General features: G+C 36.2%; 1 protein-coding gene and 1 pseudogene across 3 annotated transcripts in view; both read right to left on the bottom strand.

Annotated features, from left to right (window-relative positions):
• The window catches only part of FAF1 (Fas associated factor 1), a 474879-nt gene that overhangs the window by 142848 nt on the left and 314234 nt on the right, over positions 1–17797 (bottom strand). For all 3 annotated transcript variants that reach the window (XM_011227828.3, XM_034652358.1, XM_034652351.1), the window contains exons 9-11: positions 9008–9103; positions 1735–1861; positions 682–745 (exon numbers count right to left, since the gene is read on the bottom strand). In XM_011227828.3, the coding sequence (XP_011226130.2) occupies positions 682–745; positions 1735–1861; positions 9008–9103 (287 nt within the window). The remainder of the gene's footprint in view (positions 1–681; positions 746–1734; positions 1862–9007; positions 9104–17797) is intronic.
• On the bottom strand, positions 9974–10912 carry LOC105238620 (annotated as a pseudogene).

Genomic DNA, 17797 nt, shown 5'->3' on the forward strand with positions numbered 1-17797 from the left:
TTCATAAGATTTTTCTTACAGTAACCTTAACTTTCCATTTTATTAGTTCATTTATTCTGGAAGTCCAACAGAGAGGCAAATAATTGTATCTTGCAAAGTTTCCAAATTATATTACATTAGAAAATAGAACTAAAGAGAAATACCATTTACACAAAAATTTAGGGTTAAATATTTAAATCCTCTTTATTAAACACCTTATAAGAATCTCAAATGCATATAAAACATTTTATATTAGACCCTTAAAAGAAGAAATGTTAATAGTTCCAAAACAAAAATTAAAAGAAAAAATTCACTTACATTTAAAATTTTTAAATTATTTTTCAACTTAATATTATTTTAAAGGATATTTTGTTTACTCTAGGATATACCAAAAATTAGTATCCTATAACCTAGTCCTTTTGGGAATACAGTCAGTATATCAATTAGTGACCCATTTATTTTGCTTCCATAAAGATACAGGGATAAGAGGATAAATACATCTCTGAAGTGGCATTAGTGGCTTACTAGTTACCTGATATTGAATAGTATGTGTTAAACTATCAGGACTATATAAACTGACAAATGTATCCTTTGAATACTTTACAGAGAAATTAAAGACAATCTATGATTAAAATTGCTCCAGAAAAATCACAGTAGCATTAAGAGAACATCAATCTTATATAGTTAATGTCCTAACCCTACCTTGAAGAAAACTCTGCTGTAAATTGTAATAAGGCATCTCCTTCATTTTCTGCGTTTTCTGGCACTAAAAAACAAACAAAAGAAAAAACAAAAACAAAAAAAACAAAACAAATAGACACAAAAAACAAACCACATAACATCTAATCCCACATATAAGAAATATATTTAATCAATAAAGAGGAAATAAAATTAAAATTTAGCTTCTGTGATATATTTGGGGAGGCATTTTAACTTGACATACATTAGAAGATTTCATCAAACCTTAAAAAAGAACCTTGAAAAAATTCCAAGCTCATAAATTTTGGAAAGCCAACTGACACAATCCTGCTAAGCATTTCAAGTATGTGTCAGTCATCAATTAGGATTTCAGTGTTTTCTTAATATGACATCTTGTGAATAAATTACATAAAAAGGATCTCAAGTTATTTTAAAAATCTCATTTATAAAGAAGATGGTCAATTTTAAGTAAATATCACATCTATTTCTGCCCACCGGAGTCTCCTAACTTCACTGGGTAAATAAGCCATTTAAGGATTTATTTTAATGGTAATTTTGCATATAGTACTGTTTGTGATTCTACAGTATATATCTTGTAAAGTTAAAGAGAAGGAGATGGCACATTTAGTTTACTTTTTTTTTTTCCTTCCGAAGGTGGTACCAGTGAATGGAAAAAATAATATTACTATTCTTAAAACTGGTATCTCCACTAAGATGCGGGGAAACAAGTACAGTCACAGAAAATACAGCTATTTGTTTATCAACCTCTAGGTTTAAAGTAAAGAGAAAGACTCATAACTAATTATATATGTGAAACATAAGTTACACATTCCCTTGCATTTTTAATGAATTTTACGAAAGCACTGGGAATTGTTGAACTTAATAAAACCAAAACTCAAGAGGCTCTGGTTCTAATGAATAATGTGCCTACTTGCTATATTTTCTCTCTCCAACCTGGAAAGTCAGTAAGAGATTTTTAAGTTCATTGTTCTTCATAAGTTTCTGCAGTAGAAAGTAGAATTATAGAGCTGGACCCAAAGAGCTATTAATACTCACTCATTGGAGATTTTCTCAGGGCAGATGATGCCATGCCGAATACTTCTCCATCATCCACACCAAATTCGGAAGCATCTTCAAAGTCATCTCCATCACTATCACTAACCATATGAACATCGGTGCTTTGCTATGTAAGAAAAGTCCTGATTAGTTTTATATTGACTTTAGGAAATCAAATTCCAAAATAAAAGTTATATAATCACAGTAGGACATTAGTATTATAATAGTTTTATTAAATAAGAAGCCATTTGCTAGAGTAAAGCTTAATATTTTTCATTTTAAGGCTTACATATATTTGTAAACTTGCTGTGATACCCCAAGACTGAAGGTTGGAACCTGAGGGAAAATGAAGGATGCTTACAAACTCAATGAAGACAGGGATTTTTGTCTGTTTTATCCCTAGAACACAGTACACAATTAAATGCTCAATAAATATTTGCTCAATAAATGAGGAGATGGGTATAATCAGAGAGGTCAAAGACAAAGCAAGCTATATGAGTCTTTTAAAAAGCTCACAGTAATCTCTATTTCAAACTTGCCACTTCCTTACTGCAATGGTTCTCAAATTTTTCATTAGTGGAATATGGTACACTATCCTCAGTGTTATTGGAGATAACATGAAATATACTATATAAAAGCTCTTTGTAAAGTGCAGGCTATTAAATATGAGATGTGCTTCTATTCAATAAACATTTATTGAGAATTTACTACATGCTGGGCACTGATAAACATGCTCCGTTTATTTTGTTTTTAGTAACATCAGTTGAGATTTAAAGTATTACAATTAAAAACATCAGCTTCAAAATATGAACTAGGCTGCTAATCTCTAGGTAAGAATGGAATTTCAAAAATACTGAGATCTAAAACATCCAAACTGTGAATACGGACAAATATTTATGCCTTGGATCAGAAGGGGGTCCCAGCAAGGAACCTGGCTAAATGCCTATTTGTACTATGTTTAATAAATAAAGTCTACAAAGGCTATTTAATACATGAAATTTCTATCTTTTAAAATATGGCACTATATACTTAAGCAATGAAAATGGGGAAACTATTTGATTCCAGTCTATGCAGAAGAGCCTAACTTAGAGATAAATATTTGCCAGAAAAGCGTTAAGAGAAACTTAGAATCAAAGACTCAAAAAACTTGGCTAGAGGAATGTTAGAGGTTAGCTAGTCATAAAAACCATAGATTTTAAACTAGAAGGGATTTTAAAGATCTTCTTAGCAATGGTTTTCAGCTTCTTTTCACAGGGTTACCTCTCTCCCTTGGCCCCAAGGCAAAATATTATGTAAAATTACAGTGCATACGATAGGCAAAAGAAAGGCCACTCTGGTTGATGCAGGGAGAGGGCAATGGGGAGTCTAATGCTCCTCCTGGGCGTGGCCTTTTCTTTCTCATATCCCTTTGATAGTTGGGGTACCTTTGAAGGATCTCAGGACACTGTGGAACAATTTTTAAAACTACTGATCTAGCAAGTCTAACAGCTCCAAATGAAGATGCCAAGATATTTAGTCCATTTGACTCAGCTTAGCATTCCCTCCTTGGGCATAACCAAGCACTAATGCCCAGAATTGTAACATTTTCCCTCTTATCTGAAAGAAAGTCTTCCCAGGGGTTTGAACAGAGAAGATAATGAACAAGTACTTACTGGATGAGAAACAATGAATGGACCTTATCCTAAGCAGTCTATCTGCTATTCTGACTGCACCACTATTTCTCACAGACACCTTGGTTCTACTTACGATCCTAATCTTACTTTAGTGTTTTGCTTTGTAGGGCAAGATCTCCTGATTTCAGCAATTCAACAGCTTAAAAATTCAAAAACCCATTCTCATTTCAAAGTAAGGGAGGCTCCTCTACAAAACAACACATCTACTAGGATCACTACTGTGCTTGAATTCCCTGTGTTTTCAGGGATGCAAACATCTGGCGCACGAAGTTCCCTGAACTTTGAGGCGTAGTTTCTTAAACAGATAAAGGCACAGGATCTAAAAGGCACACTACATACTCTTGTAGGATACTTAGCCAGGTTCACAGGCTAGTGGAAAGAAACAAAGGTCCAGTATGATGAATCTTGTCACATTCTCTATCAGCTAAGCTATCATGTCAGCTTCACTTAGTCTTGCCTAACACTCACCTTTTCCTTTAAGAGGCATCAGGTTAAGAAGGGTTGGAGGACACAGAGAAGAAAAAGAATAGTACTACGTATCATGTTTTTTTCTCACTCCTTTTACCTTACTCCCCCATATCTAGACGCCTTCTCCTAATCCAGTTTTCAATCAAATAATAGTCCCTTTCCAAAACAACAGAACTTTATATCATACTAAGATAGTGATTTTAATTTCATGCCTATGGAACTAACCCATTATTGATTTTATCTTCACAAAGTGTAGAGTTCCCAAATCTCTTAAAATCCAGAAAGCAAAATCCTACACCACCACCACCTTCAAAGGGAGTTATCTAAAAAGCCAATTTTGTTGAAAAAAGTATATTTCAAATATGAATTATTGAAGTATCTGCAAGAATGAGCTACTTAATTATGTATAAGGAACTCCCAATCTCTTCACATTTTCTTATCAGCCATCTAACAGGTTAGGAAAAGCTTTTTCTAAAAAATGAGATAAACAATCTTTTTTTCATTAATGTTTGCTGATGAGAATACATAATCTCTTGGTTCAGCCATGGCAGCCTTAAAATTCTTTGAATCCAGAGAAGTTATTTACTCAGAATTTGAAAAACAGCTAAAAAAAAATCATGATTCTATTTCTGCTATTTATCGGCATTCATTTATTCCTATTATCATTTAACAAACATTTACAAACCCCTAGTAAATGCCACACTGCCTGGACCTGTGTGAAAGATACAGTCTATACTCTCTTAAGGAACACTATATAATATATACAGATAATTATAATATCTAGTGATAAGTGCTATGACAGGTTAAGTTCAGAGGAGAACATTTAATGCATGGGGAAAGGGAAAAATCAGAGCAAACTTCCTAGAAGAGAAAGAACCAAACTGTTTGAGACAAAATTGAGACTCATATATACTCAGCACTAAGGCAAGCGTATAACCGAAGCAGATGTTCCTTCCAACAACTACTTACCAAAGCAACAGGTTAAAAGCTAGGGATACAGAGATAGATAACACATGGTTCAGGCCTTCAAGAAATTCCCATTCTAAAGGAAGACATAAAAATATACTTATTTGAGGGGAGGGGGGTGGGGGACTGGGATAGGCTGGTGATGGGTATTAAGGAGGGCACATATTGCATGGTGCACTGGGTGCACTGGGTGTTATACACAAATAATGAATCATGGAACACTACATCAAAAATTAAGGATATACTGTATGGTGACTAACATAACATAATAAAAATTATTATTAAAAAATATACTTATTTGAATAGTCAAAAGGAAAGGGTCATAAAAATCACAATATATCAGTTCATTCGGGACAGTTTCAAAGAACAGCAGGTCCCTCAGTGATTAGAATGAACAGTTTTTGGCTTGGATTGACAGTGATCATTAATATGGGTGAGGAACTAGGTTTCTGGGGAGATATGGTAAGTTCAGTTTTGTACAGAGTGAATCTGCAGTGGGCATTCAGACGTAAATGTTCAGAAGTAACCCAATTACTACTTAGCTTGTCTGCCAGTGGTGTAATACCACATACTAACAGTAGGACCACAACAGACAAGCTAAATACTTGTCTCACCAAGTTTTAGAAATTGAAATACAAATTTTTGGCAATTATCTGTGTTCAATTTCATTTTATTAGGTATAAGATCTTTATGCAAAGACTTTGCTTTGTTCACAGCCCTATTCCTGACACTTATATCAGTACCAGGCATAGACAGGCATGCAATCAGAACTTACTGAATGAATACTGAATGAATCTTTTCTATCACTTGAACCAAAACCTAGGTATCACTCTTATCACTTCCTTTTCTTCCTCCCACAGATCCTATCAGTCACCAGTTCTATTGATTCTCCCTCCAAAATACTTCCTGAACCTATATCATTCTCTATTTTGACAAATGATGTTTTAGTTCGGGATCTCATTATCCTTTAACTGTGCAAGTACAACAGATTCATATCTGATTTCTCTGCCTCCAGTCTTGCTTCCCTCACATCTAGCCTCTGCACAGCAGCTAAGTACTCTTCTCTAAAATGTGTATTTGGGGAAAGAAAATCATTTGTCACTTAAAAGCCTTCTATGGCTGCCCACAGTTCAAGTTCCCAACTTGACCTGTAAGACCTATTCACCTTCACCTCATCTCTTATCTTTGTCTCCCACTTTATTTTGCATGAACACCAAACTGCACTCATCTCCGTGCATATACTACATCAGATCATCCTGTTTCCTTTGAATGAAATCCTATTTCCATGTTTCTTCCTTTGGCTGACTGTGCCTCATTCTTTATAAGTTGATTTGGATATAAATTCCTATAGTCTTTCTTCCTCCTCTTCCCCCCAATTTTTTCTCTTCCTCCTCCCCCTTCCCTTCTTTTTCTTTTTAAAAAAATACTCACCAATATTTATTTCGTGGTTGGTATCTGCCAGGTACTACACTAGGTGTTAGGGCTACAGAAGTGCATTAGGTAGACACGGCTTTTGCTTGCATAAGGGTTATGCCTTCCACTCCCACATTTGTGCCCTAGTATCTTGTGCTTGCTCAATTTTACCATTATATAATATGAAACTACCAGTTTATATTCATCGGACTGGCACATAGTGAGCATTCAACAGATGTTTCCTTAACTGAAGTTATTACCTAATTAACTAGCATCTACTACATTTGAAGTTTTGTTTTGTTTTGTTTAATTCTTGGGGCACTCCCCTTTCTCTTCCACTATCAACTGAGGATTGGACAATTCTCAAGAAGCCTAGGTCCATGGGTCCCTACCCTGTCCCACCCAAGCAGCTGGAGAAAGGAGAGGTATTAGCTAGGAACCCAGATATGGAAAGATCATTAAAAGGGGACTCAGGAGCAAGGGAAGGCTGGGAAGGAAAGAAAAAATGATGAATTATCGTAAAAAAAATATAGCTGCAGGACTAGAAGGAGGATGTAAGAAACAAAAGATCCGTAGCTAGAGGACACAGAACTATAATCCATAAAATTCAAAGCTTAAACTTAACTACTGGTCTCAAATATCTTCTTCCTAACTCAAGGCTTCAGACAATCAATAGAAAAATGGTAATTGTCCTGAAACCTGAAATCATGTAGGAGAAGGGTTAAAAGGAGAAAAAAAAAAAAAAAAAGGCAGAACCACTGGGTGGAAGCTACAAGGACACAGGTTCCAGTTTAATGTAAGGAATATATCAACAGACAGAGCTGCTCAACAATGGGACTGGTTGCCTTGTTATTGGACATAAAACAGTCTATTTTGAGGTGGTATTTTGAGTGAGTTCTTTTAGCATACAGACTGTGGTCCTAATGATGGGCACCTAGAAGACATTAAATGCTTAAATGAATGAGGGATGAATGGATAGAAGAGTGGAAATCAAATTTTAAAAATCCCTTCCAGTTGTGTAACTCCATGACAGCATGAAAGCCCGAGTCACACTTGCCCATTTCTCATCAGCTCCCGAAAAAGGTGATATTTACAGCTAGCCAGGGAAGGAAAAATAACGGTTTCATCCCAGATAATCACATTTTAGGATGTTCCCAAGACTGTGGCTCTTTTATTTTAGCAAAGCCTCCTAACTCCACTCTACCTTCTTGTCTAACCTAAAGAGTATGCCAGCCTCATAAACACTATTCCTTACTCTATAGCACTGACTTCTTTTTGCTGAAGGGACCACCCAAATACATATAATGGTGAGAGTGAGAGAAGGAAATAAAATGAAGTGAACAGATATCTGTCACCTTTCAGAGCACAGAATTAAAAATTTTGGGTGGAGCTAGATGGCCGCCTTTTAATGTAGCAGATTTATCCATTACAGGGTTGAAGCACAACCTACTTTAGCATTAGAAACACACTGATGCACTAGAAAGAAGTATTTCAATAAATTATTTCTGGTAGTTTCTGCCAAGCAGTGAAACTCAATATCATGTTTTCTTTCATGAGGATTAGTGAGATAAAATGCTGAATAAAATGGTGTGGGCTCTTTAAATGAAATTAACATTTTTAGAGGCCTAAGAAACCAGTACAGTAATATTTGTAGCAGGGGAAAACCCTTTTTTCTTTGTGGATTTCTAAAAAAATGTAAACACCAGAATTACAAATTATCATTTTCACAGGATGATCATGGACTAGAATGTAACTTATGCAGTCCCATTTCTCTTTCACATATTTAAGTGATATAAATATATATTCAGAGGATGGCTGGAGAGCTCCTGTGGCAGCTTCCATAATGAATGCCCAAAATACAGTCAGTTTAAATAAAAATTTGCAACCATATTTTATGCAGAATGTAAATGGAAAAAAGTTTTATTGAACAGAAAAACACTGAGGTGAATAACGTGTTTCTGTGCTATTTAGTTATGACCTCTGTCACATACGCTTTTTAAGTCATGGTGATGACTTTTCTTTAGCACATAGTAGGAGCTCAATAAATGCTTTTTAACAGATACATTGTAATGTCCAAGCTATCTCTCCCATTCCCTTATAATCAAAGTCATCATAGTTGGACATAGAGTGTTATTTGTAGCCATGGAAAAGATACTGCCTTTTAACATTGTTCAGACCCACAAAGACACACACAGGTACATCCCATACACAACCATGTTCAATCTTAACTGTTCTTCTTCTCTGTTTCTATAGCACTCTGTGTGCTATCACTGCTTTTATTACATTTTGCCATTATTATTAGTTCATTAATCTATCACCTTTGATTCTGAGCACCTTGGTGTAGATACACTGTTATTCATCTTTGTTACTTAATATCAAGCACAATACCAGCCTCATAGAAGGTACTCCAACTCAATGAGTTAACGACCTTCAGGATCAGTCTTGATAAATGTACTCAATTATACAGTTGGCAACGAAGAAAATCCTTTGTCAACCTGTCAATTCTAAGTAAAACTCATTTCAACCAATCCACCTGAATTCTGTCTGTTGAAACATGAAACTTATTGACCAAGAAGGAGCACATTAGCAATAAACTCGCATGAAAAGTTTCTGCCTTGAAGAATTTACTGAGATTTTATTCACGCTACATTAACTTTATCTATTCACTGCTGTGGAGATAAAAGAGTAGGAAGTGGGCAGGTAGGTGAAGGACAGGCCTCCTATTCACTGAAAAGCTTGGCAAATGGGCTTACCTCTTCGGACTGCTCCCGGGTCTGCACAGGTGAAGATCTTCTGCCCACTGTAAGTCGATGGCAGGGATAAGACAGCCCTGATTCAGCAAGACACATCTGCAAAAAGAAAAATCCACCATTTGTAAACAAAATGAGTCCATGTCTCACAAAAGCTCCCTATGATATTTTCTAGATTTCTTTTTTTTTTTTTTAAGATTTTGAGAGAGAGAGAGCATTTGCACATGAGCAGAGGGAGGGGCAGAGGAGAGGGAGAAGCAGGCTCCTTACGGAGCAGGGAGCCAGCCCACGGGGCTCTATCCCAGGACCCTAGGATCATGACCTGAGCCAAAGGCAGACACTTAACAGACTAAGCCACCCACTTGCCCCAATATTTTCCAGATTTCTGAAGTTAGATTAGAAATTCACTCTAGTAGCCCAGGTATTATGTTACCAGGAAGCCTCTGAAAATCCGAAAATTTTCCATATATGGCATATTACAATAGTCAAGGCTATTTTTTTTTTCGCTTAAATAACAGAAATTTATTTTCTCACAGTCCTGGAGGTTGAAAGTCTGAGATCAAGATGTAGGGAAGGTTGGTTTCTTTTTTTCCTCTAATCTGCTATTTTAAAAATTTCATTAAGTTTTTCTGAAAAAGATTTTATTTATTCAAGAGCGAGTGAGAGAGTGAGCAGGAGGCGGAGGGGGGGAAGGCAATGGGAGAGGGAGCAGCAGAGTCCTGAGATCATGACCTGAGCTGAAGGCAGACACCTAACCAACTGAGCTACCCAGGCACCCCTCTTTTATTTTTAATATTTATTTTTTTTCTAGTTAGAAACATTTTATTTAAATGTGCCAGATAAAACCCCACATTTTCAGACCACAGAACGTTAATACATTCAACAAAAATTTATATTATCTTATTGCTGTGAATTTACAGTTATAATCCAGATCCATTTTGACTGGATGATTGAAATAATCTTCCTAGGTTAGGCTTTACAGACATCACAAATCCCTTATAATAATGTAAAGGAAATAACTTTTCCCTAAAAGGTGAACTTGAGAACTTCACTCTTTCAGGACTTGCACTTCTTTGCAGACTTCCTGGTGGGGAATGACTTCTTTTTGGAGGTGGAGATCTGGACTTTGGCTGCTTCTTGGTAGTGAAACAGACCTGGATCTTGACCTTGACCTCAGCGGGGATCTTGACTCTTTTATAGAACCAGACCTAGATCTTCTGTGTGAAACTAATCTTGAAAGAGATACAGATCTTGATGGTCAAGGAGATGCTGATCTTGACCTCCTTTCCCTGCTCCTGCTACATGAGCAAGAGTATCGCCTACCTCTGGATCTTAAATGTGATCTAGACTGTGACCTGCCTCTCCTCTGTGGGCTATAACGATGACAATCATAAGCATAATGTCCCTTTTCGCCACACTCATAGCATTTATCACTGGGATCAAAGGATCATTGGGCAGGTGGTCTATTAATACCAGATGTCCAACGTGTCTATTGATAATTCAACTCTCACTCAGGAACCACAAATCACTCTCCCATCCAGGCCTTACACTGCATCTTCTGCATGTCTAGGATCTTCAAATTCCACAAAGGCAAATCCTGGGGGATTTTTCACAATCCACACATTTCTTAAGGGACCATAATAACTGATAGCCCTTTCTAACTCTCCTCTGCTGACACTGGTTCCCAGATTACCAACATACACCTTGGTTTTCTCCACCATACCACCTGAAAGCTGATACGATGCCTGGCCTGCTTGCAGTGCCCAGGGAGTGAGTAATACAAAAGCTGCAACACTGACTCAATCATCAATGGTCCCGGCGGTCTTAAGTTTTTATTTTAATTCCAGCATAGTCAACATATACAGTGTTGTATTAATTTTAGGTGTACAACATAGTGATTCAACAATTCCATATATCACCCAGTGCTTATCACAGTAAGTACACTCCTAATCCTCATCACCTATTTCACCCATCCCCCCCATCCACCTCCCCTCTGATAACCATCAGTTTGTTCTCTATCACTAAGAGTCTTTCTTGGTTTGTCTTTTTTTTCTTCTATTCTCATTTGTTTCTTAAATTCCACATATGAGTGAAATCATATGTATGTCTTTCTCTGCCTGACTTATTTCACTTAGCATGTAGCTCCACCCATGTCAGTGCAAATGGCAAGATTTCATTCTCTTTTATGGCTGAATAATAGTTCATTGTATATATATGCCATCTCTTCTTTATCCACCCATCGATCGATGGACACTTGGGCTGCTTCCATAATTCGGCTATTGTAAATAATGCTGCTATAAACATCGCGGTGCACGTATCTCTTTGAATTAGTACTTTTGTATTCTTTGGGTAAATACCCAGTAGGGCAATTGCTGGATCCTAGAGTAGTTCTATTTTTAACTTTTTAAGGAAACTTTATATTGTTTTCCAGACTGGCTGCACCAGTTTGCATTCCCACCAACAGTACAAGAGGGTTCCCCTTTCTCCACATCCTCACCAACACTTGCTGTTTCTTGTGTTTTAGATCTTAGCTATTCTGACAGGTGTGAGATGATCTCTCATTGTGGTTTGCATTCGCATTTCCCTGATGATGAATGATGCTGAGCATCTTTTTCATGTGTCTGTCGGTGATTTGAATGTCTTCTTTGGATAAATGTCTGTTCATGTCTTCTGCCCATTTTTTAATTGGATTTTTTTTGGGGGTGTTGAGCTGTATTAAGTTCTTTATATGTTTTGGATACTAATCCTTTATTGGATATGTCATTTGAAAATACCTTCTCCTCTTCAGTAGGTTGCCTTTTAATTTTGTTGATTATTTCCTTTGCTCTGCAGAAGCTTTTTATTTTGATGTAGTCTAAAGTTGATTTTCAGTAAAGGCTATTTTTCATAAGACAGAAGACTAGTGCTCCAGGAAACTGTAACAGGCCTAAAATAAAGATAACCATATATGTATATCCACACACCCCCACCACCAGTGTGTCTGTTACTTTTCCAATTAGAATAATACTTCAATTTACTAATTCCCAGGGAAGCACTCCTTTTTTGAAGGATACCCTGGAATAGTGTTTGCTGAAGGCATTAAAAAGAAAAGTTTCTACAGATGGTAACAATGTCATTTATGTTTTAATCATATTAATCCACAATATCAGATTGTTATAGTTTGGGAATCTACAATCTATGTAAAGCACCTAGCACAGTACCTGGCACACATTCAGTTAACTCAGTTAATTTTTATTACCATTATGATTTATTACCCAAAGAATCTGCCTAGTTTAGCCAACGCAATTAAAGCCAAATATATTTACTTCTACTGAAATTTTTAGTGGGTCAGATATTAAATAACTAATTTGAGGTTTATATTAAATTTGGGAAAATGTGAGCAAATATGAGTACATGTCACTTTTGTCTATCTAGAGGAATTAAAACAATATTAAATAGCCAAAAGAGGGTGTTTTTCTTTGGTGTTCATGAAATGACCATTTGTGTATTTAATGTAATGATGACATCATGTTCTCTGTATTATTATTATTAGAAATAAAATAGGGTCTCCATTAGCACACTGAAAACACTTTTAGTAACTTTTGGGGAGGTCTGAATTAAACTGATAGATGAGGAAACCCAAATATCTATAAATTCATAGAGACCAACCAAGGACACAATAGTGGGTTGGTCATAACTACAATTCAAACATGTGTTATAATCAAGCTAATTATCTGAAGACAAATATTGGAATGAAAAAGGCAAATGTCACATGAATACACAGGTATTTTCCAACATGTGAGGTGTGTTCTGTCATATAGGTTATACTGATAAAAATTATTTGTATTTTGATTATTTTTTCTTTAGTCTGGTTAGAGGTTTTTAAAAAAATTTTTTTAATTGGGGTATAACCTTTGCCACTTTAATCATTTAATTTTATTTATGTTTTAAAGTAATTGTTATGTCCAATGTGGGGCTCGAACTCACCACCCTGCAATCAAGAGTCCCATGCTCTACTAACTGAACCAGCCAGGTGCCCCGTGGTTAGATGTTTTTGTTAGTTTGTTTTGGCATTGTCTCTTACAAATGCTAGAAAACCTGATTAATAATAATAATTTTTAAAAGCAAAACCATTATCAATCCTGTCATTCTATTCAGTCGTATTCATCAACATTTGTCACAATTGGCTCAATTTATTTTATTTCAGTACAAACAAAAGCAAAGCTAATTTGGATAAGAAACACAGGCTAAATTTCAAGTCACGTTACTTTCACAATATTTTTCATTAAAAAAAAGTCCTCCTCCCCCACCCTAAAATCCTCTGGTAGTGAAACAATAATGATGGTAAATGTGACTGACAATCAGAAGCAGTGTAGTATAATGGAAAGAGACTTGGACCAGGAGCCAGAAAAATCTCAATTCAAGTACTTCCCAGCCTCCTGCACTTCAGGAAATAATTTCTCTATTCTACTCCAGAATTTTCCATTTATTGAGGTGAATAATCCCTGCCTTAAATACCTCAATGGACTTTTGAAAGGGTTAAATGTATTAAAGGTAAGTAAAAGCTGGCTTTGAAACTACTAAATAGGCAGAAGACCTGTTATCATTCCAATGATCATTATTTTTAGAACCTGGAGAAAAGAAATGATGATTAGATTCTACTGTGACTACCTTTGCATAACAGCCTAACCATGTGTAAACTAAAAGACATACTTTAGGAGGAGCTGGAGAAAAGTGCTCATTAGAAGTACACAGTACTACAGATGGGCTGGCTACTCAATGGGCTTGTCTCCACAGTTTTCAACATTAACCTTCCCCAGAGCTACTAATAATTCCTGAAGAGGAGAGTGGCCAGCACTTTCTCCCTAGCCTACAAGCTGACAAAGGGGGCCTCTGTATCACTCTATTTCAGATCCCACTAATCACAATACACTGAGGAGTTAAAGGGTCAGAAACTTCTGAGTAACTATATGCCCAGTGTGGATTAAATAGAAGTCTGTCCTAAAGCAACATATATACCAGTTGGAAAGACAAAAGATGCACATAGGAACAGGCACAGAAAAAGGAATACAAGGGAGTAAAGATGGGGCAGTCTCTGCAGGGCTAGCAACTCCTTGGAAGGGACAATAGTTACACAGACAGTGATTTCAATAATTTAGGGCTAAAGTAAATGTTTGGTGGGACTCATAACCTAAATTTAGATAAAAGATGTGAAGTCAAAAGGCTGAAGTTCTAGGCTGGCTGGAATCACTCAACTGTCCAATGACTATGGACAAAAATCACTTAGAATTTCTGTATTTCAGCTTTCTTATTTAGAGAAAGAATGGTATAATAGAATCTGTCCTTAATTTACAAAATAGGGTAATACAATCTGTTCTCTCTCACAGAGTTGGTATGAAGATCCAATGAGATTGAGATAATGTATGTGAAACCAAATTGTTATAGAATTTTAAATGATCGATACTATTACCACTGGGGTATTTATTTTGCAAGGAATTGGAAAAAAAGATTAGGGCTGCAGGTTTATTTGACTTTATCGTTGAAGGGGGTTACCTTAAAATTTTAAATTTGCATACATTATACTAGTTAATTAACCTATACATAATGGTAATCTCTCAATCACAAGATTGCTTTAACCTAATATAATGAAGAACTGTGACTCATTTGCAAAATTTATTTCAAGGCTTTATTCAGTTTTTTTCCTGCCCATATTAGACTGTAATCCTCTGACTTTCCATCATCGCAGATGCAGAGATTCAAAACAGACTCACAAATTCAAAATGAAGTCAAGCCAAAATTCCTTTATTATTTAATTCTATACCTTTAAATAAATAAAGCACATCTGAGAGTATAATCTTCTGAATGCTTAGGGATGGGGAAAGGCTGGGCTAAAAGAATTTTCATGCCTAAAAATCTCACTGGCTATTATATGTATTAAATAGGTCACGGGTTTAATTAAATAAAACTATTATATATATAACACACACACACATATATATAATATATATAAATGGGTTAGGTTGTTGAAAGGCATGGGAGTTTTATATATATATATATATATTTATGAAGACTTCCTTTTCTTAAAGAGTAATTTAAGATTGACAAAAAAATTGAGAAGAAAGTAGAGATTTCTCCTATACTCCCTGCCCCCAAACAGGCATAGTCAAGGATAAACCTACGTTGACACATCGTAATTATTCAAAGTCCATAGTTTACATTAGGGTTCACTCTTGGTGTACATTTTATATGTTTGGAAAAAGGTATAATGGCATTTATCCATTGTATAATATCATACAGAGTATTTTCACCACTTTAAAAATCCTCTGTGCTCTGACTATTCATCTCCACCTCCCCTCACTGCCCTTGGCAACCACTGATCTTCTTCCTGTCTCCATAGTTTTGTCTCTTCCAGAATGTCATTCCAAATTGGTCTCTTTCAATTAGTAATATGCATTTAAAGTTCATCCGTGTCTTTTCATGGCTTAAAATCTCATTTCCTCTTAGTATCGAATGATATTCCATTGTCCGGATGTACCTCAGTTTGTTTACCCATTCACCTACTGAAGGATGTCTTGGTTGCTTCCAGGTTATGGCAATTATGAATAAAGCTGCTATAAACGTCTGTGTGTAGGTTTCTGTATGGAACTAAATTTACAACTCCTTTGGGTAAACAGCAAGAAGCACAATCGCTAGATCATATGGTAAGAGTATGTTTAGCTTTCTAAGACACCACACCAAATGGTATTCCAAAATGGCTGTAATACTTTGCATCCCTACCAATAGTGAATGAGAGTTCCCATTGCTCCACATCCTGACCAGCATTTGGTGGTGTCAGTGGTCTGGAATCTGGTCATTTAATAGGTGTTTTTCGTTTGTTTGTTTGTTTGTTTTGTTTTAAGTGGGGTGTAGGAGCAGAGGAAGAGTGAGAGAATTTTTTTAAAGATTTTATTTATTTGAGAGAGAGTCAGAGAGAGCACAAGCTGGGGGAGGGGCAGAGGCAGAGAGACAGGGACAAGCAGACTTCCTGCCGAGCAGGGAGCCTGATGCAGGGCTTGATCCCAGGACCCTGAGATCATGACCTGAGCCAAAGTCAGATGCTTAACTGACTGAGCCATCCAGTCACCCCAGGACAGAGAGAATCTTAGGCAGGCTCCATGTCCAGCATGGAGCCTGATGCGGCTCCATCTCACAACTCTGAGATCATGACCTGAGTCAAAATCAAGAGTCAGATGCTTAAAAAGACTGAGCTACCCAGGCACCCCTTAATAGGTAGTTTTTTAATTTGCATTTCCCTGATGACATATGATATGTAGCATCTTTTCATATGCTTATTTGCCATCTGTATATCTTCTTTGGTAACAATGTCTGTTAAGGTCTTTGGCTCATTTTTTAATTGGGTTGTTCATTTTCTTATTAAGTTTTAAGAGTTCCTTGTATATTTTAGATAAAAATCCCTTCTCAGATGTATCTTTTGTAGATCTTTTTACCAGTTTGTGGCTTATCTTCTGATTCTCTTGAAAGCAAGGACTTCTAAAGTCTGAGTGTCTTGAGTTCAAATTCACTTCTGGTAGTTATTATTCTATTATATACTCCAATCAATAGTTCCTATCTCAAACCTCAGCTTCTTCTATAAAAATGGGTAATATTTCCTTTCCTAAAAGGCTTTCTGTAAGATAGCTTAAACGAGAATAAATATGCCAAATAGTAGATATCCCATTAGTTAATAAATACTCTTAAGGCCTATTTGAAGTTTTGTTTTTTTCTTATAGAAAGTACTTAGTATTTTCTTAGGAACATACTAACTATGCCAATGATTCTCAAAATGTGGTTTATAGACACAGGGTTCTTGAGATCCTTTAAGGAGTTCCACAAGGTCAAAATCATTTTCATAATAATACTTAGATGGTATTTGACTCTTTCACTGCTTTTACACTGATAGTGAAAAAAGCAGTGGTGGGCAAAACTGTTAGGACCTTAGCACAAATCAAGGTAGTAACAGCAAACTGTGTGAAAGTGTCCACTTTCACAAGTGGCCATGTACTCACTGTAAAAATGTTGGTTTAACTTAAGAATGTTCCTGCTGAATCAGTAAAAAATATTACTTTTAATTAAACTTGACTCTCCAGTATACCTCTTTTAATATTCTCTATATGAAAAATGGGAAGTATGCACAAAACTCCTGCTGCATGACGAAGTATGATGGTTGTGTTGAGGAAAAAGCACTTATGTAATTGACTTGTGTGAATGCACTATTTTTTTCATGGAACACTATTATTACTGAAATGACTGGCGAACAAACTATGGTTATTTGGATTTAAGTATTTGACAAGATTTTCTTCCAAAATGAATTAAGTAAGCCTGTTACTTTAAGGAACAGGTCTGGGAGTATCAACTGCCCATGACAAAACTTGAGTTTTCAAGTAAAAACTAAAATTTTGGAAAACTTATCAGCCACCATAAATGTAACAGCTTCCTAATGCTTATACACTTTCCTTTCCTTTTTTTCTTCTTTTTAAGATTTTTTAATAAAGTAATCACTACACTCAACATGGGGCTTGAACACACAATCCTGAGATCAAGAGTTGCACACTCCATGGGGCGCCTGGGTGGCTCAGTCGTTAAGCGTCTGCCTTCGGCTCAGGGCGTGATCCCGGAGTCCTGGGATCGAGCCCCGCATCGGGCTCCTCCGCTGGGAGCCTGCTTCTTCCTCTCCCACTCCCTGCTTGTGTTCCCTCTCTCACTGGCTGTCTTTCTCTCTGTCAAATAAATAAATAAAATCTTAAAAAAAAAAAAAAAGAGCTGCACGCTCCACCA

Source organism: Ailuropoda melanoleuca, chromosome 2 (assembly GCF_002007445.2).
Source record: "Ailuropoda melanoleuca isolate Jingjing chromosome 2, ASM200744v2, whole genome shotgun sequence".
NCBI classification, from domain to species: Eukaryota; Metazoa; Chordata; class Mammalia; order Carnivora; family Ursidae; genus Ailuropoda; species Ailuropoda melanoleuca.